This window comes from Rutidosis leptorrhynchoides, chromosome 1 (genome assembly GCF_046630445.1).
Source record: "Rutidosis leptorrhynchoides isolate AG116_Rl617_1_P2 chromosome 1, CSIRO_AGI_Rlap_v1, whole genome shotgun sequence".
NCBI classification, from domain to species: Eukaryota; Viridiplantae; Streptophyta; class Magnoliopsida; order Asterales; family Asteraceae; genus Rutidosis; species Rutidosis leptorrhynchoides.
The window spans coordinates 130,891,103-130,917,002 of NC_092333.1; the positions used below are offsets into that span (position 1 = coordinate 130,891,103).

General features: G+C 35.1%; 1 protein-coding gene across 1 annotated transcript; it reads left to right on the forward strand.

Moving 5' to 3' along the window:
- Positions 1-204: 204 nt before the first annotated feature.
- On the forward strand, positions 205-1,826 carry LOC139865005 (UDP-glycosyltransferase 73C3-like). Its single transcript, XM_071853561.1, has one exon. The coding sequence runs from the start codon at positions 275-277 to the stop codon at positions 1,751-1,753; it is 1,479 nt and encodes a 492-aa protein (XP_071709662.1). The 5' UTR covers positions 205-274; the 3' UTR covers positions 1,754-1,826.
- Positions 1,827-25,900: the final 24,074 nt, after the last annotated feature.

Consider the following 25,900-nt stretch of genomic DNA (forward strand, 5'->3'; position numbering starts at 1 on the left):
TTAAAACTTAAAAGGGTCTGCAGGTTCACAAAATCTCATGCCACTTGCTTACCACATATCTTGGCTGGTTCAACTTTGTAACCATGTCTGAGCCACCTCGATGAAAATCACTGGACCTGTCTGTCGGTTGTTAAACTCAACCCGCAAGCTAATCTTATTATTCATCACCACCAACCACACACAACCCATTAGAAATATCACACATTCATAGACCAAATAAAGTCACAAAATTTATCAAAATCCATCCATACCTATAAACATTCTTCACATAAAAATGTCTTCAAATCTTAACTTCCTTATCGTACCTCTAATGTGTCCAGGCCACCTTATCCCAATGATAGATATGGCCAAATTAATATCACAACAATCTGTTGCAGTCACAATAGTCATAACTCCACGTAACGTCGAACGTTACGGTTCGGTCCTTAACCGGGCCATTTCATCGGGCCTTCCGATCCGAATCCTCCAACTCAAGTTCCCAGCCTCAGAATACGGGTTACCCGATGGATGCGAAAGTATAGACGATTTACCATCGTTTAATTTGTCTAAAAACTTTTTCGATGCAAGTTATACGCTTCAAAAACAACTTGAAGATGTGTTTAATGAACTTAAACCAAGACCAAGTTGTATTATTTCTGATAAACATGTAATGTGGACATCAGATGTTGCTAAAAAGTTTCAAATTCCATGGGTTGTTTTTGATGGAATGAGCTGTTTTACTCAGTTAGCAACGCATAACTTATGTGTTTCCAAGATCCATGAAAAGTTGACTGATTTTGAACCGTTTGATCTACCCGGTTTGCATGATAAGATCACCATGACTAAATCTCAGCTTCCCGGGTTATTTAACCCTGGAAATGGTGATAGAGGTAAGGAATTGAAAAAGGTTCGAGAGAAGATTCGAGAAACCGAATTAGGAGCGTACGGAACAATTATAAACAGTTTTGAAGAGCTGGAAACAAATTATATAAATGAATTTAAAAGGATAAAACAGGGTAGAGTTTGGTGTATTGGACCGTTTTCACAATTGAACAAGAATGATTTAGATAAAGCTCAACGTGGAAGTAAAGATTTGAACAACGAACACGATTACTTAATTAAATGGCTCGATTCTCAGCGCGAAAATAGCGTAATCTACGTTTGTTTAGGAAGTCTAGCGCGATTAACACCACCACAGTTTATCGAACTAGCTCTAGGGTTAGAAGCGTCGAAAATTCCATTTATTTTGGTTGTAAAAGGAGGAAATAAAAAAGAAGAAATAGAAAAATGGTTAGCTGAAGACAGGTTCGAGTCAAGAGTGAAAGGAAGAGGGGTTTTGGTTCGTGGGTGGGCCCCACAAGTTGTGATTTTATCGCACCGGGCTGTAGGCGCGTTTTTGACACATTGTGGTTGGAACTCGACTATTGAAGGGGTTAGTGCTGGTGTGGCAATGATTACTTGGCCGCAATTTGCGGATCAGTTTTTCAACCAGCGATTGGTTGTGCAAGTTGTGGGAAGTGGTGTGGAAGTTGGGGCTAAAAAAGTTTTGCATTTAGAAGATGAAGATGCAGCTAACGAGATTCAAGTAAAAAGGGAAGATGTGTGTAATTGTATTAAAAAAGTAATGAAGGAAGGAAATGAAATAAGAGAAAGGTCAAAATATATGAAGAAAATGGCTGAAAAGGCTATAGAAGATGGAGGATCATCTCATGTTAATTTAAGATTGTTTATTGAAGATATAATGCTACACACAAATAAATGCTTGGCAGCTTAAGTTGTAGCAGTAATTGGTTGTGGTTTATAAAGATTGTTTATTTGGTTTGTAATGCCTTTGTTTATAACATTAAACTCGTTCATAGATTGTAGCCCAGTGACTTGCTAAAACCAAGAAAATTGACACTACTACGAATATGAGAATAGGAACCCCTCTAAAAAAACATCTTTTTAAATAATTGTAGAAAAACGGGTTCCGAACACTCAAAGAGACCGGTTTAAAATGGGAAACCGTTATATAAAAAAACCGGTCTCTATTTTACACTTTAGGAACCTCCTTTTAAGAATAACTGGTTTTTGACTTTAGAAACCCTTTTTATACAAACCGTCTTTCTTCTTCACTTTAGGAACTTGTTTTTGAGGAGGAAAAAAAAAAAAAAAAAAAAAAAACTCTATGCATTTTTAATTTTCAGCGGAAGACGTAAAATTCAAAGTTGAACCAAAATCTAAAACCGTCTTCCCCTCACTATTTACTTCCTCAATATATTGGTTTGAAGATGTATAACTTCATGTTTCTTCGTTCTATAGTATCTTTTTCCTCTCAATCTAACATGTTTTTCACATTATTATTTTTTCTCACAATCTGACATGCTTTATTCATTATTTCTTTTTAGATTTGATATTAATATTAATTTCATTTATGGCTTTGAATATTATAATATTTTGTGCTTTTTAACGGCGAGATATCGGTAGTGGTGATCTTGGTTGATTTAATATATTGGAATTTCGGATATGGGTTTGAGTCTTAGGTTGTAGTTTTCTGTGTTTGGTGGTTGTTAGTTGGATGAACATCATAAATTCACGAAGATTCAAAGGACAAGATCTTGATATTACGTACAATTTAATGTTATTATAACCTTAAAATCTGCAAAAGTAATTTAAAAAGATAATATAGTAATTCATGAAAATTATGTTGTTAAAATAAATTAGCATATGAACTGGTAAAGTTGCAGTCACTGGTACAAGAAGAACAAGCACATAAATGATTATTTAAAATAAAATAAAAAAGAATAGAAACGGGTGATAAGAAACCGGTGACTAAACTAAGGAAAAGGAACCGAATTTTAGAAACCCCTACCCATAGGAACTGGTTTAAAACCTGCTCCTAAAGTCCTTAAATCCGGTTCCTAATGTCTTATTTTGTAGTAGTGTGGGTGCAGGACTGCAGGCTCGGTTCTGATCCAAAGTATATAAGAAGCAACTCATTAACCTTAGATTTATAAGTTAAAGTTTCGTTATGTTATATAATATTTATAATTAGGTGTGTGTTTTGTCAGGATATTTGTGAAATTTTAAACAACAAAAGGAAATAAAATTAAATTGTTGTAGGGTGTGTTTGGCGCAGGACCTTATTGAAGCTTATGTGAGCTTATTGGAGCTTGAGCTTATGATTTTAATAAACTCCAAGTAATATGCTTCGTTTGGTAGACATAAAAAGTAGAGTTTATGAAAATCATAAGCTCTTAAAAAATAAGCTACTTCTGGTAGCTTATGGGAAAAAGTAGAGCTTATGAATTGAAAAATAAACTCCAGCTAGTTTACCAAACACTTATAGAAAATAACAAGCTCCGACTACTAGCTTGAAAATTAAGCTCCAATTCCAGCTCTAATCCATAATCTCCAGCTTCAGCTACAAACACACAATTAAGTTAGCTTGGAAGTCAAGCTTACTTAGGGAGCGATAAAATGATTTTTGGATAGTATTAGCTTGAAAGCTAAGTTAACTTGTGCAACAAGGAACTAAGTTTAATGTTTCACTATAAGTAGATACATAGCTTCATTGTAATTGTGTGCTCGAAATTTTTATAGTAAAAAATCTCTAATTTGTGCCTGTGGAGTAAACTCTTTTTCGTGTTTTGTAATTGGGATATAATCACATTGAATCTTTGTGTCATTTATCTTTATCATTTTTATGTTTTAGCTAATTCGTCTGTTGCTTATGGATTGTGTGATTGCGGTAAATCACAAAGTTCTTGTTAGGTAATTCGAAACATGTTTGACATCCAAAACAAAGAGTAGGTTAAGTCTTGACTTTTTTTCAAACAAATACTGCACACCCTTCATTTATCACAAAAATATGTTTTTTAATCTAAACAATAGCAAAAAGTCATAGAAGCTCTAAGAATGCTCTTTTTATGTTTGAAAAAGTGACATGCAATTTTACAACTAATTTTTCACTAATATATCTTTTTTTTTCCCGGTATACCTGGATTTCCGACCCGCTTTGCGAGCCGACTAATTACAGGGCGACTACGGGTTTCGCGAGTAACCTAGTGTTTCGCTGGTGAACTTTCGTGGCCACGAGGGGATTACATTATTCAGCTCCATGGATTCGAACCCATGACCTCCATTTTGAAAAGGTAGACCCTAACCACTTCACCACCACCCCGTGGTTTCACTAACCCTGCATTCTCAAAAAATTTTATATAAAAGAAAGGAAAGGAGACCAAATGAATAGTACTAGTTCATGATTCTTGAGTTTTTCTTTTCAATTAGATGAAAGTAAAGGGGAAGAAAGGGTTAAAGAGGATAGCTTATTTAATTTTAATTTGAGTACGGTCAGCCCTTTCGTTGCCTATCTATCTATATAATTATATAATGAGTAGGTGTATGTATATATATATTTCACTCATATTATTTAATATTTAATGTTATGATCCTCAGAAGTCAAGTGTCCAATCAATTTATTTCACCATGTTTCTTTTTTTTTACGGCGAAAAAAATAATATATTAATAAAACTTTTATCGGAACGATGAAGAAAATACAACATATTACATTGGAAGAAACTTAAAAGTCCATAAAAATTGAAAATACAACAGGAAATACATCTAATTGAAACACTCATTGCAACGATAAAACCGATCGTAAACGAACTTGGAAACCCACTCGAACCAGGCCGTAAAGAAACAATTGAAAAACACCCGTCCCCATTACTGGGCTTAGAAGCCCAAAGAACAGAATAAGAAGCTTGCAGAAATCCACACGCATAAAATGGGCTCAGATGCCCAGAACTAAGGCCCAAATAAAAGAGACCAAATGACGGATGATGAAAAATTGAGTCCTCATCCCCAATTGTAGTTCGATATCCCCAAATCCGAAACGAGCGTGAGATTGAATAGAAGGATAGAATAATTGCAAAAGAAAGGACGATGAACCGAGTTTTTTTTTTTTTAACAGCAAAGCTAACATTTATATATAACAAGTATCAATAGTACATAATGTTTTAAACAGAAACGAAGAAGCCCAAACACCGATACAAGGTTAAGGAAACTACCTACATAAAACGAAAAAACAAGACATATCAAGAACGAAAACACAGGACATATCCACACCAATGAAAAGAAAGACGAGGGGCGGAGACCATCCGCAGTAGGAAAACACCATATCCCGAACATTATCATTAAGGCAGAAATTTAACTTGAAAAGACAAGCTGAAGTGGAAACGGAGAACAGTGTTGGCATTTCAACGACAAAGCACCCCGACCCACCTCAATTTCTCCCTGCCAAAACAACAATCCAGGCGTGGGGCAGAAACCTACATGATAACCCCTCAATAACGAAAATTTAGCCTACCCCCGATCTACTGAAAATGTCCGAAATTAGATCACAAGGATTAAATAACCATTGGTTCCAATCAAGTATGATACCCTTGCATCTATTTGATAACCATTCGAAACTTTTGATTTGTATTTCTTTGAACACCATCTCACACGTGGGTTTAGATTTAGAAAAAGTGTAAGCATTCCGATTTTTCCAATATACCATTAACTTTGAACGCAATTGCTGTGCAGACAGTTTTACTTTCGGGAATTAGGAAAATTGGATGATCCGGAGACATTGAAGGGACAAGCAGGTAAATGAGAATGAGCATAAAAGAGTGAACAAGTGAAGTTAAATTGACTACAAATTGAAGCATTCTAATCTTCCTGAACATTGCTTTTTGTTTGAATTGTTGCTTCCACAGATAGTAATCCACACAGAGACGTGTTAATATCAGAAGCGTATTCACAACTTGATTTTTATCTCAAAAAATGCGAACTTAATTGTTTCCGTGAGTCAAGCCTCATGGTTTTGATTTGTTGATTGGATTATCATAACCTTCATGTTTTGCATCATAACCCCAAAATTGGCCATCTCTTCTCTAAAGGTAAGTTTTTTACCTCCAAATTGGTTATGCTCCTTCCTTGATTTAACATCACCAACAACGTGATTGATTTCACTTGGAGTATCAAAAACACCCGAAAGATTTGGAATGTGATCTAACCAATCAACACTTGTGTTTTTACCCTTGTTCTTGATCCGGTTTTCTATATTGTGAAAAAAAGGGACCTCGCAAGAAGCAATGGGGATACACCTTGCTTTGATTTTCTCACATGAATCTTTGCAACCTTTATCGATGCAATGATTCTCTTGTGTATTATTGATAGGGCTGGAGTGAGTATTATTAGCAGGACTTGAAGACTTCACAATGTCAGCAAAGGAAAAATGGTTAACAGGTAAAGGAGAGATGTAATCAGGCTCATGAGAAATGTCGAATTGTTTGGAAGGTGGGGAGTTTTTTGGGGAAAGGGAAACAATGGTAGGATAGTCATTTAGGTTGAGGTTGAAGCGGACATTTTTCTTGGGAGGGGAAGGTGTTGAAAGGGACAAGTCATTGTTTGCCACATGGTCAGCAACATAGGCTACACTTTGTACTTTGAAAATACTTGTTTTGATATCATTCTCTGCTTTCTTGAAGACAACTCCCTTTTCTTTTTGTTTTTTAATAGCATTTGAAACTTTTTCCATAGAGTTATGGATTACTCTAGGTACGTTGGCCGAAAAAGTGTTGAAAGAATTTTTGGGAGATTCGAAATTCAAATCCACCTTTTCAACGTAAACTTCACCCTCTTCTAAATCAATGACAGTTGCCGAAATAGAAACAGCCGGTGCCGGAATAGTAACATTCGGTGAAGATACTTTATCATTGAAAGCTTCGATATCAGCTAAAGCTAAATCATTATATTATCAATGATAACATTGTCAATCGTTTCCATAATATCGTCTTCATATACTTCTTCGATCCAAAGTTTTCCAAAGAACTTGTCTTCAATTTTAGCATCGACATATTGTCTAATGATCCCAGGATCATCAGTTTCAATTATAGCTTGCAAAACATCTGGTCTTTAGAGGTTATGAGAAAGAGTGTCGACATGAATCATTCTGCCAAAGAAAGTAGCTACTTCGATGGTGCAATTAGAAGAACAACAATTGAAAGGGATCCCTTTGATTGCAATTTTGGTGATCCTTGTGAACTTGTTTATGTTACTGGACATTGGAATGATGTCTAAAAATTCCAATTCATTAGAAGAAGGGCCACTAGTCATCCTCTTATAACTAAGATCGTCTTTACAACATACAATATAACCATAATGGCCCCATGTGGAAACAGATTCAAGAACGATATATCTGTTCTTTAACCATTTGAAAAGCTTTAAAGCCTTAATAGGAACTTTATCAACAACTAGGGCTGAACGATTAAGACGATTGGTAGTTTCAAGATTCATGGCTAGGTTTAGTCCAGGTTTTGAAGGTTTTGAGATTGGATGGTTGAAATTGGAATCGGGTAACATAACAGAGGAGTGGACTTCGTACCTGGGAAGGATGTTGATGTTCATCTCTTTTTTCGCATACCCAACGAACATAGGCGTCCGTGTAGTGCTTTGCCGTTCATAACTTCAACTACATGAATGGCTTGATCGATGTTTTGAAACTTGATGAAAGAAAAAGATCTATCTTGTTTCCAAGAGACTCCGATGATTGTGCCATAATTGAAAAGAAAGTTTTTGATGATATTTGGGTTGACTGAGAAAGCTAAGTTACCCAAAGTTAAGGTTGTTTTTTGTGGGAAGGAATGATTTGAGGATAGTTGTTTTGATGAGTGTTGATGATTGAACTGGGGTTGATTTATTAAAGGGATTGAATTGGGAAAGGAGGGTTTGAAATCTGGGTTTTTTTGGTGTAATTTTTGGGAGAGAGAATTGGTAGGAGCCATTTCACATTGCGTTATAAGATAAGCTTTATAATCAGTTCACCATGTTTCTTAGGTGTTTGCATATTGAATATAAGGGTTTTGTATAATGACTTAGGTATAATAAATATGCATCAAATGCAAGTTTAAAGCGTACTAATTTCTTCAATATAATTCTTACTTCATCTTTTATTATAATATATTAAAAGTCTATATAATATATTAGACCACTAAATGTAGTCATAAACTACTAAATTTTAACACAGTATCAACACGATAGCGTAACTCTCGTAACATGTGTTCAATCAAATTTTTAAGAAGTGAATGACGCAAGATTCCATCTCAAAAGTCTCGTAACATGTGTTCTTCAAATTCAACTCTTTTTGTCCACGTACGTCGCGGGATGTTTATCGGGTTTCTGAGATAGTCTTTTCGAGGTCGCATATATTTTGTCCATTGTGTTCGGTTCTCATGTTGTGTAGCTTAACACAAGTGTACATGATTCGTCGTATCTTATTGATGTAATACGCTCTGACGGGGTGTTTTATTATTGCCCAAGGAACTTCAAGTGCCCCGAAGCTCGTTTGACGTCTTTTCTTGCCGCTTTTTGGAATCCTTTAAACTTTAGATTTTTTTGGTTCGATTAGATATTTAAATGACTTCACAAGTGTTGCCCACTCCGGGCAGATGTCGTTCGTGAGGTAGTATTCATTTTTGTATTCGTGCACGTTGATATTGAATCAGACCTATGGAGCTTTATCATCCAATAAATCTTCGAACAAATCCAGTTCATTTAGAATACTAAAATCATTGTTCGAACCTGCTGGACCATAGAAAGCGTGTCAAATCCACATATAGAACAAGGCAACCCCCATGTCTAAGGACCTTTCCACGCAACCAGACATTTTCTCCAAGGCCAATGAATGCAATCGACATTACATGTCATCTCCAAGAAACTGTGCATTTTCGCATGTTTAGCATGCAATCGACAAACGTATCTGCTGTAGGTTTCCTTAAATACTCATTGGTAAAAAAGATGATAACACGTTTACAGAAATTGTCCAAACGTTATACGAAGTTGGTTGGCCCATATGTAAATATTCATCAAATGCATCAGGTGTCCGATCAGTACGTCAATTTACGTATGGCCGAAGTGCACTTTTAATATATATTAAAATTAGTTAGCCAATAGCATCATAAGGTTGTTTAAAAAGGTGAAAATAAGGCCATAAAGATTCTTCAAAGTAAGATGCATTAGCATAACAAATATGAAGAAATAACGACCTGCTCATTCGAAAGCGCCTCCTGAAATAATCTCCAAAATTTTGGATTATTAGAAAAGTAGTCGTTGTACAAACGTTGCCTGGAAGCAAGGAGATCTCTTCGTAACATACGCCTTTTAATAATTTTTTGAGAATTTTCAGCTTCTTCGTCTTACAAGTCGAGCGTTTCGAGTACATCAATTGCGTTGTAACCACCTTTAATTAAATTATGATCGAAATCCAAACGTTGACTATTGCATCATTTTTAATTTCAAGTGGATCTAATTTATATAAAACCAAAAAAACTTGAAGTGGGTAACACCCTTGCCCGCGCCAATTACCTTCTGCAGAGTGGCTGGCGCTTCTACTGGCACACCGCTGCATATCCACACCATCTAATGGTGCACCGCCAAGGTCGATAGCCGACAAAAATAGTAACCAGCCGTAATATTGGATAATCACAAGACTCCGTGTAATAAGCAACCTACTGTCGTTTTAGGTTCCGGTAAGGTGAAGTCCCTGTTTAACAGTTGAAAACGATATCAAAGAAAAGATGAAAAACGCTGTTTTGATCGTAGATAAGGTCCCAATTTGTGCTGATAAGCTGTTAAATTGGCTTCGATCATGTGAAGTGTCCATTAATTCGATTTCAACTTGGGGTAGTTATGGTTATATTATTGAGAGTAAGGATGAAGATAGCTTTAAACGTATGAATTCCGGTCCAACCTTAAGTCAATTGGAATTCTTAAAAGTCCAACCTATGATACAACGATCTCTTAAGTTTTCCAGATTCGCCAGACTTGAGGTTAGGGGATGTCTGGTTGAATGTTCTTCCATAGATTCATTAAATCTCATTATAGGTGAAGTCAGAGGAGAATTGATTCATGTGGATTCAAAATCATCCCAATTGAAGAATGCAGAGTCATTATTCGTGATGGCCGAAATTACAGACCCTGCTCCAATTCAACAATATGTTTCGGTTAAGGTTTCATCAAATGCTTCACAAAAAGATTGGGTTCATGAAACCCAGGTTTCTGCGCAACTTGAAGATATTTCTGACGACACTATTGCTGAGCATAACCTCCTAATTCTGTAAAGACCCGTCCTAATCCATCTGGACGAATACATTACATTTGGTTACATCGCGAGGTACTTGACCTCTATATGATACATTTTACAAACATTGCATTCGTTTTTAAAAGACAAACTTCCATTACATCAAAAATTGACGGCATGCATACCATTTCATAATATATCCATCTATAAATGACTTAATAATATTCTTGATGAACTCAACAACTCGAATGCAACGTATTTTGAAATATGTCATGAATGACTCCAAGTAATATCTCTAAAATGAGCAAATGCACAGCAGAAGATTTCTTTAATACCTGAGAATAAACATGCTTTCAAGTGTCAACCAAAAGGTTGGTGAGTTCATAGGTTTATCGTAATCAATCATTTCCATAATTTTAATAGACCACAAGATTTCATTTATTCAATAATCATACACTCGCAAGTGTTTAAAATTCATTCATATGAATTGAACACCTGGTAACCGACATTAACAAAATGCATATAGAATATCCCCAAAATAGAAATCCATCTGTATTAATAACTCGAAGTACTAAAGCATACCATTTTCCAGTATGGGGGAGTCAGGGCCCGTAGATCTACCTTTAGGATTCGCGTCAATTAGGGTGTCTGTTCCCTAATTCTTAGGCTACCAAGCTAAAAGGGGTGATATTCGATTCGATAATCCAACCATAGAATGTAGTTTTGAGTACTCGTGTCTATTTCGTAAAACATTTATAAAAGCAACGCATGTATTCTCAGTCCCAAAAATATATATTGCAAAAGCATTTAAAAAGGGAGCAAATGAAACTCACAATACTGTATTTTGTAGTAAAAATACATATGACGACATTGAACGATGCAGGGTTGGCCTCGGATTCACGAACCTTTAAGTAACAAGCTTTAAAAAGATAAACGTCCCGGCCCGGGCTCGAACCCGCGACCTCCCGCTAATTGAACATCTTCCCTAACCATTCGTCTAACTTAGTTTTTCTGAATTAGTTCACAGCTTATACTTATTTAACCTCTATTGTAACGGTTTCTTCTTCTTCTTCATTTTCTAAAAAAAAAAAGGCCATAAATGAGGATTGAACTCGCGACCTCTCGTCCAAGACAAACACACCTAAACCAATACGCTGTCTGTTTCTTTCTTGTATTAATTCGCATCTCAACTTGATTAACATAAACCGAACAGTTTATCTTCTTCATAACATGATCATCATCTTTATTATCATGTTATTATTTAACAACACGATTACCATTACGTTTATCATGATCTCTAATCGTCATCACTATTGTGTATCATCTAGTCATCATCTCATTCTCACTTCATTAATCGTTTCTCATAATCTTTATCATACCATCGACTTTATCATCATCTTGAGGGTTTTTAAATCATGTTAATCTTCACGCCTCACCCTCAAGTTTATTATCATCATCAATATCTAATTAAATTTAAGTTTTTGGCCCAATTTGGAAAACTATGTGAGGTGGCCCAACAAAACAGTTGGGTACGACAACCCAATAAAACAAAAACAAAAAATGCTGGCCCAACAGAGATACGGCCCAATCACTTGTCAATGGTAGGGTTTTCAATAACAGATACGTATCAGAAAGTTTAGCAAGCAAAAACAAAACAAGTGGGGTTTACTCATCAACATAAATTTTACCTAATCACTAAAAAGAAAAAAAAAGGCACGTCCCATTAATCCTTTTGCTTTTGGTCGGCCATCAAGACCATTCAATCATCATTTTAATTCACGGCTAACATAGAAGGAAAGTACTGCTTCAACAGCAGTTCAGGAGAAACAATATGTTTTGCAGCAGGATAGTTTCGTAGTTTTTGCAGGCGGTTTGAGATTGAGTGCGAACAGAAAAAAATATATATATATATTAAGGAGTTTCGTTGCAGGTGTTGTTTCAAGGTTTTTGATTTAACCAAACACGTTAAATAGCAGCAAAAGGGATTGGGTTTTTGATAGTTCAAACTAGATGGGTGTTGTAGATTGGTGAAGGATGGTGGTGATATTGTATGTAATCTTATGTTATATATATATATATATATATATATATATATATATATATATATATATATATATATATATATATATATATATATATAAATGAAGAGGTGAGTGTTGAAACATCGACAAAGAAAAAATATTCCACGTAGCAGTAGTTGTAGGTGACGGGTGACTGTAGTGGTGATTGAATGGGTGGAGTGGCGATGGACCGAAGAGCAAGCAGAAACAGTATAGTAGGAGCAGTAGTTCACGGTGGTGGGTTTCATATAAACAGAAAATAGAAGTATGAAATAAGTATAAATTGGGAAATTTGAAATGGGTTTGAAGTGGTTTTCGAAGGTGATATCTAACGGTGGTGTACGGTTGTGGTGGAAACAGACGTAAACAACGACATGTTGTAATTGGGTGAAGGTGATGGTAGTGTTAAGGTTTCAATGGTGGTTCAATCGTGGTCGTTAGTTTGGTCGAACAAGAGCAACCAATCTTAGTGTTACTTTACTAACCGACCTTCAAGTTCAAAGAACGTGCTTGCAAATGTGCACGAGTTATCAACGGTAAAGGAGCTTTGGGTTAAACTAGAGCAGTTGTACCAGGGCAAGGGCACCTCAAATCGGTTGTGTCTTAAAGAACAATTTCATACTCTGCGTATGGATGGGGGTTCAAAGATTTCAGATCATCTGAGTATTCTTAATGGTATTGTTTCGGAACTGGAGGCTATTGGAGTTAAAATGGAAGATGAAGACAAAGCTTTGAGGCTGATATTATCTTTGTCATCGTCCTATGAGCACATGAAACCTATTTTGATGTATGGGAAGGAAACTTTAAAGTTTGAAGACGTTACTAGCAAGCTCCTTTCTGAGGAGAAAAGACTGGAAGGTAACGGGGTCTCGCCATCAGAAAGTACGGTACTGTTGTGTTCGGATAGGCGTAAGAGAAACTCTAGAAGGAATCTGACATGCTGGAGGTGCGGGAAGACTGGGCATGTAAGGGTTAATTGTCCAGGTGGAGCTAATTCGGCAAATGACTCCAAAGGCGCTAATGATGTCTCCGTTATTACGGAGAGTGACGAATTCCTCTGAAGTCACGTCATCCTCGTGGTGTGTCCGCGCCACCATGGAAAGGGATGTTCGTTAGCGGTTCCACAAATTGCACATGGGCATTGGTTTGGTGTTGATGCAAGGTGTGTGGTAGAAACTGATGTTGTAGCTGATGGAACTTTCGGAAAAACCAAACAGGAAGTTGCACCATAACTGTTCAGCTGGTTATACAACATGTGCCGAGGTGAAATGCTTGGAATGTGATATTCTAAGTGTGATACTCTTTATGGTGGGGTATGATAATTCTGTTTAGAGTTATGATTGTCTATTATGACAATGATTGTCTGGTCTTGACAATATTTGATGAAGATGCAAGTTTTGTCTCTTGGGAGATAATGTCAACGGCATGAAGATGAGGATCTTGAAGTTGTCGTCGAGGAAGCGTCTACATCGGTTATCCTTGCAATATGGAAGCATGGTTATCTTCTTCTATCCAAAAGGTGGAGATTTGTTGGATATAGTTTTGGTTAGAAGAATTGGATATGGTTGCATAGTATTTGTGAAGGATGTTATCCCACATCGGTGGGAGGAAGAAGTTGGAGGTGGATGACTTGGTTATAAAAGGAGGTCATGGGCATCATTTCAACTTGCACCAATCAATACACTTTAAGTATTTGATTATTTCTTTCTTTCTTACCCTTGTTTGAGAGTTGTATTAGTTGAATATTTTGGAGAGTATAGTTGACTTAAGAGAGTCGTCTATATCATTGTAACAATTTGTGATATAGTGTATTTCTCTCTTTGGGGGCCGGTGGTTTTTCTCCTGTTTTGGAGTTTCCACGTTAAATCTTGTGTTGTGTATTGTTTTTATTTCTTTACTATTATTGTTGGGCTGGATGGTGGGGATTAGTGAGGCCGTAATTTCCCAACAATTACAAACCAAACATATACGTAAGTTAGGAAGAGGAGTCCTTCTCTATCCAATACAAGGTCTCGATTCAACACGGTCTCCCCGTCCGACGAATTTTCAGGCAAGTTCAAGTCCGGCAGTACGCTGCTTAGGACCGGTGTACCCTGGGAACAGACGAAAAATCTGTTTAAGGGAATTGTGTTAAACACAAGCCCGGTTCCATCTTCTTTTCGGTTTGATCGTCTAATCTTATAATATTATTGTTATGTTTATATCAGTTTCGTATAATTTGTTCCTACAGTATTGGCATATTCTATCTTGATCAATGGCTCAATTTTGAATAAGGACAAGTTTCAAGTCAGCTTCGGTCAACAGTTCAATTTTCCCAAACTAGTTTAGCTACAATTTCATTTGTTTCGATAGAATATATAGTTAGTTGTATTTCTTCATCTAGGATAGATGAAGGATTATCTACATCTCACCTCTCCCATACTCCACTCATTTGGGATTGAGTATTGTTGTTGTTGTTGTATGTACAAGCCGGAAGTTCATTATTGCTTTGTATTTGTAGCCTTCATCAAATGAAGGTTTTAGTAATATATTGGTTCCGATTTTGTCGGGGAAAAAAAAAAAAAACAAATACTCCGTGTAATTTTGTCAACATGTATCGGAATGAAATTTTCAAAATCTTACATTTACAAAGTTTTACATTCCTTAGAAATTTAACTTTTTAATAAAATTTAGTTTTATCAAAAATTATGTGAATCAAACATGCCTTTAATCACTATTTACTCTTGTCTCGACCGAGAGATCTTGTATATACCTTGTAAAGTGCTATGTCAAAAAAGACATTTGGTCTATTTTGTCGGTTTAAAGATATCAAACAGAGAAAGAAAACCAAGAACATCGATCATATCTATAATCCAGCAACAAACGTCCAATGCGTCTTACCTAAGCTCTTACGTCACTGTGTATCAGAATTTAAGTCCGCATCACTAAATATCAAGATGTGAGTGGGCTTTAAAAAAGTTATGTGGGTCCCTCTTAGAGAAAGATGTAACGTTCCAGTACTATATCAAATTGAACTTGAACTCAATATTTTTTTAACAAGTCGATTAATCTATTGCCACTTATATAGACTGAGTCAATGTTTCAATGTTTAGATGGTTTCACCAACGTCTTAGAGGGCAAAAGGTGTGCGAGTGTGAGCAATCGTGCATAGTTCAAAATTTTAAAAGAGCTTAAAATTTTTGAATGCCCCATATTTTATTCTTTCATTGATTGAACAAAATATATCAATTCTAAAACAGTTTTAGGCAATTAAAAGAAAATGTAAAGGCTAACCCAAAGATTATGAAGACACAAAAGATGTGTGCACTTTTTGTTAGTTGATGATGCATTAAATTTTAACTCATCTATACATCTTCAATGATCATTTAATAATTTAAATATGAGTCGTAATAGGTTGGCGTTGATAACAATGGATAATGATATATTTGAGAGTTTTACCGCTCATGCCCTCGGATTGGGAGATGAACGCGTGGGTGGTTGAGTCCCCCTGGGTGATCTCGTACTGCTGTTCAAAAAAACACTTTACTTTAAAAAATGTTAGAAGTGTCGTTTTATCTTAAAGAATAATTTAAGTATAATGAGATAACAATTATTTAAGAATACAAATTTGACGCGATTTCTTTAAGAATTTTTTTTTGTTGATTACTTGCAATAAAATTAAATTTTTATGTTCACCGAAACATTTAATTTATAAGAGTTCATTTTATATCTCGAACATGGCCTACAATGTTAATGCGAAGACCCTACACATAGATAACCTAATTAATATAGGTTTAACAACTACTAACCATCTCTTATTATTACTAATTATCATGATAATAATTAAGAATTATGATTGATGATTAGTTATGACATGATGAATATAAGTAAAGTATATTAATCATTATAAGTTTTAGAAGATAGTTTGATATACTTAATGTATATTAATTAATATATTAATGTTTAAAAGATGCTAGCAATAAGAAATTAAGGCATAATAAACTTACAAAGGGATTGATAATAAATTTACAAAGGGATTGGTGTTGAATAAGAGGATGCCCATATGATCTTGTATGTATGGGTTGTAGTGAATTTAAGAAGTTGATGTGAGTTTAATTGTGAAAGAAAGATCATATTTACAGTAAGAATTTGAGGAACTTGTTATTAATCTATGTAATAATTAGTCATAAGTCTACTTGATAGATCTAAAAGATGGCATAAGGGCATTTAGAAAAACAAATTCATAGACATGTCCATATTTATATTGTTAACTTCTTTTGGTTTCTCACACCTCATTTAGAAAAATAAAAATCAACATATGTCCTTTTCCTAATTCAATAGATAGAATATATATAATAACAAATCTCATATCTTTTCATTTTCAACAAAATCAAAAACTTTTCAACCACTTTTGTCTTTTATATTTGATTTTTATTGCTTTCCTCAAAAATCACGGCTAAAATTGAGGACAATATTCTTAGCCGACATGTAGTTTAATTAACTACATATTAATTAAAACTAAAATAAAACTCTTATTATTTAATTTAATTAAATCATATTTAATTAAATTATGTTTTCTCAAACTACATGTTATAATTATATATCAACAATATATAATAATGGTGTCTAAATGCTAAAGTGTGTGACCCCATAGGCCTGTATATAATCGATAGTATAGATTTGTGTTATGACGTGCACACTGAATCAACAAACTCTCACTTGTGCATGACATAACATCTAGAAAACTATACCGACATATATTGGCGTCTAGCAACACGTCAATGCCCCCGAAAATATACAAATGTTTGTTTCAGCTAAACGAACTATCTTTATTATTAAAAATGATTTTAATGATTGAGTGTCTAATGTTCCTTTATTGCCAGATACCAAGTTGACATGAGACATGGATATAGTCATTCTCATTTGTCAACCAATTCTGTTTCTCGATATTGAAAATTTGAATGTGATCACCAAGTTAGAATTGAACAACAATCAATATAGCTTGGACACGGCCGTGTAAATATCCATTCACTTTCATCGAGGGGCCCAGTGGTATCATACTCTCGCATAGAGGAATAAATTCCATTTTGATTACATCCGTTCGTCATGTGCTTCACATCATACCCAATGATAGCCTTTATAACTGTAGTGACCCGAACTTTTTCATGTTAATATATATTAAATGAAATTGTTATTTACATGATTAAGTGTTTCCAACATGTTAAGCAATCAAACTTGTTAAGACTTGATTATTTGAAATGAGTTTCATGTAGACAATTGACCACCCAAGTTGACCGGCGATTCACGAACGTTAAAACTTGTAAAAACGACATGACGATATATATGTGGATATACATATAGTTAACATGAGATTATGATAAGTAAGTATCTCCATAAGTATATTAACAATGAGTTATATACATAAAAATGAGACTACTAAGTTAAGAAACTCGAAACGATATATATAACGATTATCGTTATTACAACGTCTTACTAAATACATATGTATCATATTAAGATATTGTAACACTATATTTAACATGATAAAATAATAATTATATATATCATTAAGTATGTTAACAATGAACTACATATGTAAAACAAGACTACTAACTTAAGAATTTTGAAACGAGGCATATATGTAACGATTATCGTTGTAACGACATTTTAATGTATATATATCATATTAAGATATATTCATACATCATAATATCTTGATAATGTAATAATTTAACATCTCATTAGATATAATAAACAATGGGTTAACAACATTAAATGAGATCGTTAACTTAAAGGTTTCAAAACAACACTTACATGTAACGACTAACGATGACTTAACGACTCAGTTAAAATGTATATACATGTAGTGTATTTAGATGTATTAGTACACTTTTGAAAGACTTCAAGACACATATAAAAGTACTTCTACTTAACAAAAATGCTTACAATTGCATTCTCATTCATTTTCATCAACAATTCTACTCGTATGCAACTGTATTCGTACTCGTACAATACCCAGCTCCTAGACGTATATACAATTGGTATATACACATAATAATTCAGCTCTTAGAAGCCCTAGATATTCAACAAACATGTGGAACCAACAATTAGACAACTAGCATGACTTATGAGCAAGGAAACAAAAACAAGAACTCCTTTTAACCCCACTCACCTTCACCACTCACCAACTACTCCATTTCACTTCTAATTTTCTTCCCAATTCTCTCTCAAAACACACACACTATTCCATGAACGTCTAAGTTACTATTTTTCCAGCAAAAATTATCAAATACAAGCTTTGGTTATTACCTATAATCATCATAAAAATAATTACTCAAGAACACATCAAGAACACTTCTAAGTTTACAAGTTTACTTCCAAGTTTTCTAATCCATTCCAAGCAATCATCTAAGATCAAGAAACTTTTGTTATTTACAGTAGGTTATCTTTCTAAATCAAGATAATATTCATATTCAAGCTTTGATTCAATTTCTATAACTATAACTATCTTAATTCAAGTAATAATCTTACTTGAACTTGTTTTTGTGTCATGATTCTATTTCAAGAACTTCCAAGCCATCAAAGATCCTTTGAAGCTCAAGTTATTTTTTCATCATTTCCAGTAGTTTTACCTACTAAACTTGAGGTAGTAATGATATTCATAACATCATTCGATTCATATATATAAAACTACCTTATTCGAAGGTTTAAACTTGTAATCACTAGAACATAGTTTAGTTAATTCTAAACTTGCTCGCAAACAAAAGTTAATCCTTCTAACTTGACTTTTAAAATCAACTAAACACATGTTCTATATCTATATGATATGCTAACTTAATGATTTAAAACCTGAAAACACGAAAAACACCGTAAAACCGGATATACGCCGTTGTAGTAACACCGCGGGCTGTTTTGGGTTAGTTAATTAAAAACTATGATAAACTTTGATTTAAAAGTTGTTCTTCTGGAAAAATGATTTTTCTTATGAACATGAAACTATATCCAAAAATCATGGTTAAACTCAAAGTGAAAGTATGTTTTCCAAAATGGTCATCTAGACGTCGTTCTTTCGACTAAAATGACTACTTTTACAAAAACGACTTGTAACCTGTATTTCCAACTATAAACTTATAATTTTTATATTTAGATTCATAAACTTAAGTTCAATATAAAACCATAGCAACTTGAATCACTCAAAATGGATTTAAAACGAAGAAGTTATGGGTAAAACAAGATTGGATAATTTTTCTTGTTGTAGCTACGTGAAAATTGGTAACAAATCTATATTAATCATATCCTAGCTAACTCATATTATATTATACATATATTCAAATATATTATGTAATCTTGGGATACCATAGACACGTATGCAAATGTTTTGACATATCATATCGACCCATGTATATATATTATTTGGAACAACCATAGACACTCTATATGCAGTAATGTTGGAGTTAGCTATACAGGGTTGAGGTTGATTCCAAAAATATATATGCTTTGAGTTGTGATCTAGCCTGAGACGTGTATACACTGGGTCGTGGATTGATTCAAGATATATATATATCAATTTATTTCTGTACATCTAACTGTGAACAACTAGTTATAGGTTACTAACGAGGACAGCTGACTTAATAAACTTAAAACATTAAAACGTATTAAAAATATTGTAAATATATTTTGAACATACTTTGATATATATGTACATATTTGTTATATATATATATATATATATATATATATATATATATATATATATATATATATATATATATATATATATATATATATATATATATCCCGTGTCCAAGTCTTATTTTCCGACGAAGTGAAAATCTGTGAAAGTGAGTTATAGTCCCACTTTTAAAATCTAATATTTTTGGGATGAGAATACATGCAGCTTTATAAATGTTTTACAAAATAGACACAAGTACATGAAACTACTTTCTATGGTTGAACGATCGAAGCCGAATATACCCCTTTTACTTGGTAACCTAAGTATTAGTAAACCAGTCTACTAATTGACGCGAATCCTAAAGATAGATCTATTAGGCCCAACAAACCCCATCCGTTGTAGCGGATGCTTTAGTACTTCGAGTTTTTATATCATGTCCGATGGATGTCCCGGAATGATGGGGATATTCTTATATGCATCTTGTTAATGTCGGTTACCAGGTGTTCAATCCATATGAATGATTTTTATCTCTATGTATGGGATGTATATTGAAATATGAAATCTTGTGGTCTATTATTATGATTTGATAAATATATAGGTTAAACCTATAACTCACCATCATTTTTGTTGACGTTTAAAGCATGTTTATTCTCAGGTGATTATTAAGAGCTCCTGCTGTTGCATGCTAAAATAAGGACAAGATTTGGTGTCAGCATGCTTGTATAATATTGTTTAAAACTGCATTCGAGATTTACTTTGTTGTAACATATTAATATTGTAAACCAGTATGTATTGGTAGTGTGTAAGTGTGATATTTTAGATTATCATTTCTGGATAATCTAGGTGATGTCCTTTTAACCTTGTCGATAAAATAAAGGTTATGGTTTGTTTTTAAAAACGAATGCAGTATTTGAAAAATGTCTCATATAGAGGTCAAAACCTCGCAATGAAATCAATTAATATGGAACGTTTATAATCAATATGAACGGGACATTTCAGTTGGCATCAGAGCTGGTATAACGCCGTCCATGTGTGGCGGGTTAGTCGTAAAGAAGGTTCTCACAGTGTTACCTGTGACCTATCATTGGCTCTTACTCCTTGTGATCCCTTACGAGGGTTGGCAGTAGCCGAGAGGCAGACCCTAAAATCAGTATCTGAGGTACACTCAGTGGTCACCAGGCGGTTAGCTGGGAAGGCACTGGGTGGGACGGTGGTTGTCCCCAACTGTATTTCAGTTAGTATCCGAGCGTTGGTCTTAGAGAACCAGAAATTTGCATTAGTGTGTCTTATCGAGATTGTTAGGATACATTAGTGAGTCTGGACTTCGACCATGTTTTCTTTAAAAACGATTGCTTAACACTTTTGTTGGAAACTATATATTATTAACATGTAAATATTATGTGATATATTAACCTCTTAATGTATTTGATATTGTGTGATAGATGTCTACCACTAGTACAAATCCCATCGACTCACCTAATAATAATGAAGAGTCGAATATACTTTGGGAAGATTCACAAATTCCCGAAGAGGAACCGGAAGAGGAGGAACCGGAAGAGGAGGAACCGGAAGAAGAGGAACTGGAAGAGGAGGAACCGAAAGAGGAAGAACCGGAAGAAGAAGAGGTTCCGGAGGAAGAAATATTGATACCTACAGTAAATCGATTAAATAAAAGAAAATCCTCAACTAACGGACCAAATTTAAAAATGGTCAATGGTGTTTCCGCCGAGGAAGCAAAATATTGAGAAGATTACCAATTTTCCGATGAATCAGATCCCGATGAGGATTCTGATGATGTTATAGAAATTACCTCGACCCAATTTAATAAAGCAAAAGAAAATAATAAGGGAAAAGGTATAAAAATAGAGAAACCTGATTCCAACCCCGATGAGCTTTATATGTATCGGCAACCTCCGTATTTCCTAAATTGTAACAATAACCTGGGAACCTCTAAATCACCAGGTTTTTCTAAACCATTGTGGAAAATGACGGCTCATATTAGAGGAACACCATATATCCCTAGAAAATTAGGAAAATGAACCAGGTCCGAAGAAGAAGAAACCAGTGATTCAAATTAGAGGTTTGTAATCATGTTGTGTATTATATGTATTGTAGCGTGCTTGTACTTTTATGTTCTATGTAAAAATTGCTTGTATTGTTTGTTAATTATCTTTTACGAATCTAATCCTTGTCTATTATACAGTATAAAAACAAAATGGACGTTAAGGGTAGACAATCGAATATTTTAGAAGACCTACCAGAGGATATGATTGAGGAAATCTTGTCTAGATTCGGTCAGAATTCATCAGCACATTTAGTTATGGCGAAATTAACTTGTCAAACATTTGAAAGACTTTCTAGAAATGCCTTAGTTTATAAAAGGCTTTCCTTTGATAGGTGGGGTATATCACATTGGGGAGACCGTAAGTTACGCCGTGTTTTCTTTAAAGCGTTAAATGCGGGGAACCCAAATGAAATTTTACGCTACGGGTTAAGAACCTATTTTGACTCAACATATCCCAACATAGGATTTCGTAAGTTAGAAAGAGCTTCTAACATGCAACATAAAGAAGCATGTTATACTTACGGGTTAGTGATGTTCGCTTCTTACCAAAGTGAGAAAAAGAACATCGGATTACAACTTTTAAATAAAACCTTCCCACAAGTGACGAATTCTGTAGTTGGGGTGAGAAACAAGGTTTTTAGATTATTACGGGGCTGTTGGACATTACGAAACCCTCGTCCTTTTGACGACATTACAACATGCTGCCTAGCCAATGGTCATAACGGTTACTTTCCACAAGACCAAGGATGGGAAGTCGTCTTAGTAAAACCAGAATGCATGACTTGTTTCCGGACTTATGAATTACGTGTCTTTATTTCTTTTGCTGAACAACTTGCGTATTAACTAGAATTGCCTTTATAGCTGCCGAGTAGCAAAGTTATTATGTGCTATATTTCATCCTATATGTATAATAGCGGTATTGTAAGTTTGTAAAATATTGTATAAAATTTGAACGAGAAATTTTATTATACTCAGTTTTTTTCATATAGAATTGTAGTAGTTGAATTGTATATTAGCTACTAAGTATGAACTTAACGGGTAGGTACTACCCGAATTAAAAACTATAAAACGCTAATATGAAGAAAAAGCTTTTATAAATAAGTTCATACTATGCTACGAAATACTATTGACTACTCTTAAAATTCTATATGATTAACTTAATTCTTTTGGGCTATTTTTGAAGGAAATGGCACCGGCGACTCGTCAGAATTTGAACATGAGCGAGGAAGACTTCCGTGTTTTTCTTGCAGCAAACATAGCCGCAGTACAGGCTGCGATGCAAAATAACAATAACTCTGGATCTAGCAGTGGAACTAATTTCACAAGAAATCGTGTAGGATGCTCCTACAAAGAATTCACTGCCTGCAAACCTTTGGAATTTGATGGAACCGAGGGTCCAATTGGATTGAAACGGTGGACCGAGAAGGTTGAATCGGTGTTTTCTATAAGTAAATGTACTGAAGAAGACAAAGTAAATTACGCTACGCATACCTTCACAGGTACGGCGCTAACATGGTGGAATACCTATCTCGAGCAGGTAGGACAAGATGCTGCTTACGCACTACCGTGGTCAGCATTCAAGCAATTGATGAACGAGTAGTATCGTCCCAGAAACGAGGTCAGCAAGCTCAAGGTAGAGCTTAGAGGATTACGAACGCCAGGTTTCGATATCACCACGTACGAACGACGATTCACAGAATTGTGCTTATTGTGTCCCAGAACGTTCGAAGACGAAGAAGAGAAGATTGACGCATTTGTAAAAGGGTTACCGAAAAGGATTCAAGAAGATGTGAGTTCACACGAGCCCGCCTCCATACAAAAGGCAAGTCGAATGGCTCATAAATTAGTGAACCAGATCGAAGGAAGGATTAAAGAGTAGGCGACCGAAGAGGCTAACATAAAACAAGTTAAGAGAAAGTGGGAAGAAACCAATGACAAGAGTCACCAATACAACAACAACAATCACAACCACAATCGCAATAACTATTCCAATAACCGCAATATCAATCGCAATAACAACTTCAACAAACATCCCAACAACAACAACAATAACCGTCCCAACAATAATAACAACAACAACAACAACAACAGCAACAATAACAATCCCAACAACAATCTCAATAACAACAATGGCAACAAAAACCAAAAACAGCCATGCCAAAGATGTGAAGAGCATCACCTGGGGTTCTGCACGACATTTTGCAACAAGTGTAAAAGAAATGGTCATAGCGCGAAGAAGTGCGAAATCTACGGACCAATGCATAACAGAACTAAAAGAACAAATAATGTCGGAACAAATAACACCGCCATAGTTTGTTTTGGATGTGGAAAACCGGGCCACTTTAGTAGAAATTTCCCGAATCAGGGAATACTAATGGGCAGGGCCGCGGAAGACTTTTCAATATTAATACGGCAGAAGCGCAGGAAGACCCGGAGCTTGTTACGGGTACGTTTCTCATTGACAATAAATTTGCTTATGTTTTATTTGATTCGGGTGAGGATAGAAGCTATATGAGTAGAGATTTTTGTGCTAAACTAAGTTGCTCACCGACGCCCTTGGATAATAAATTTTTACTCGAATTAGAAAACGGTAAATTAATTACAGCAGATAATATATGTCGGAATCGAGAAATTAAACTGGTTAGCAAAACATTTAAGATTGACTTGATACCAGTAGAGTTAGGGAGTTTTGATGTGATAATCGGTATGGACTGGTTGAAAGAAGTTAAAAGCAGAGATCGTTTGTTACAAAAATGCAATTCGCATTATACGAGAAAAAGGAAAACCCTTAATGGTGTACGGAGAAAAGAGCAACGCGAAGTTAAATCTTATTAGTAACCTGAAGGCACAAAAACTAATAAGAAAAGGATGCTATGCTGTGGTAGCACACGTCGAGAAAGTCAATTCTGAAGAAAAGAACATCAATGATGTTCCCGTCGCAAAAGAATTTCCCGATGTATTTTTGAAAGAATTACCGGGACTACCTCCACAACGATCCGTTGAATTTCAAATAGACCTTGTACCGGGAGCTACACCAATAGCTCGTGCTCCATACAGACTCACACCCAGCGAAATGAAGGAACTTCAGAGCCAATTACAAGAACTTTTAGAGTGTGGTTTCATTCGACCAAGCACATCACCGTGGGGAGCTCCTATTTTGTTTGTCAAGAAGAATGATGGTACATTTAGGTTGTATATCGACTACCGAGAGTTGAACAAACTTACCATCAAGAACTGCTACCCACTACCGAGAATCGACGACTTATTTGATCAACTACAAGGCTCGTCGGTTTATTCGAAGATTGATTTACGTTCTGGGTATCATCAAATGCGGGTAAAGGAGGATGATATTCCAAAGACTGCTTTTAGGACGCATTACAGTCATTACGAGTTTATGGTTATGCCGTTTGGATTGACTAACGCACCAGCTGTGTTCATGGACCTCATGAACCGAGTGTGTGGGCCATATCTTGACAAGTTTGTTATTGTTTTCATCGATGACATACTTATTTACTCGAAGAATGATCAAGAGCACGAAGAACATTTAAGAAAAGTGCTAGAGTTGCTGAGAAAAGAAAAACTGTACGCTAAGTTTTCAAAGTGTGCATTTTGGTTGGAAGAAGTTCAATTCCTCGGTCACATAGTGAACAAAGAAGGTATTCAGGTGAATCCAGCAAAGATTGAAACTGATGAAACATGACTAGGAACTTCAAGATCAATAGGTTTAATTCACACAAAGGCAGAATTAGTGAATCAAACCAATCAAAGTGAATATTGCTAGCTTTTTGGGATTAAATTAGTCAAACCACACCAAGGATTGTGATTAGATTAATGCCTAGAGCTATTATTCACTACCAAGAGTGATTTGGGTTGAGAGAGAATCGGATCAGGTGAACCAGATCTGAATGATTGTGTGTGAGAGAGGCTTAACCTAAAATGAAGAACATAAGACTTTATATACCCCTACTGTTGACTCACCCGTACGAGTCATCCATCACATGTACGAGTTGGCTTCATCAGCCGTACGGGTGATCACTTACTCG

What these genes read in the sequence shown, in the direction of transcription:
- LOC139865005 (XM_071853561.1), top strand. Translation starts at nt 275, where the DNA reads ATGTCTTCAAATCTTAACTTCCTTATCGTACCTCTAATGTGTCCAGGC.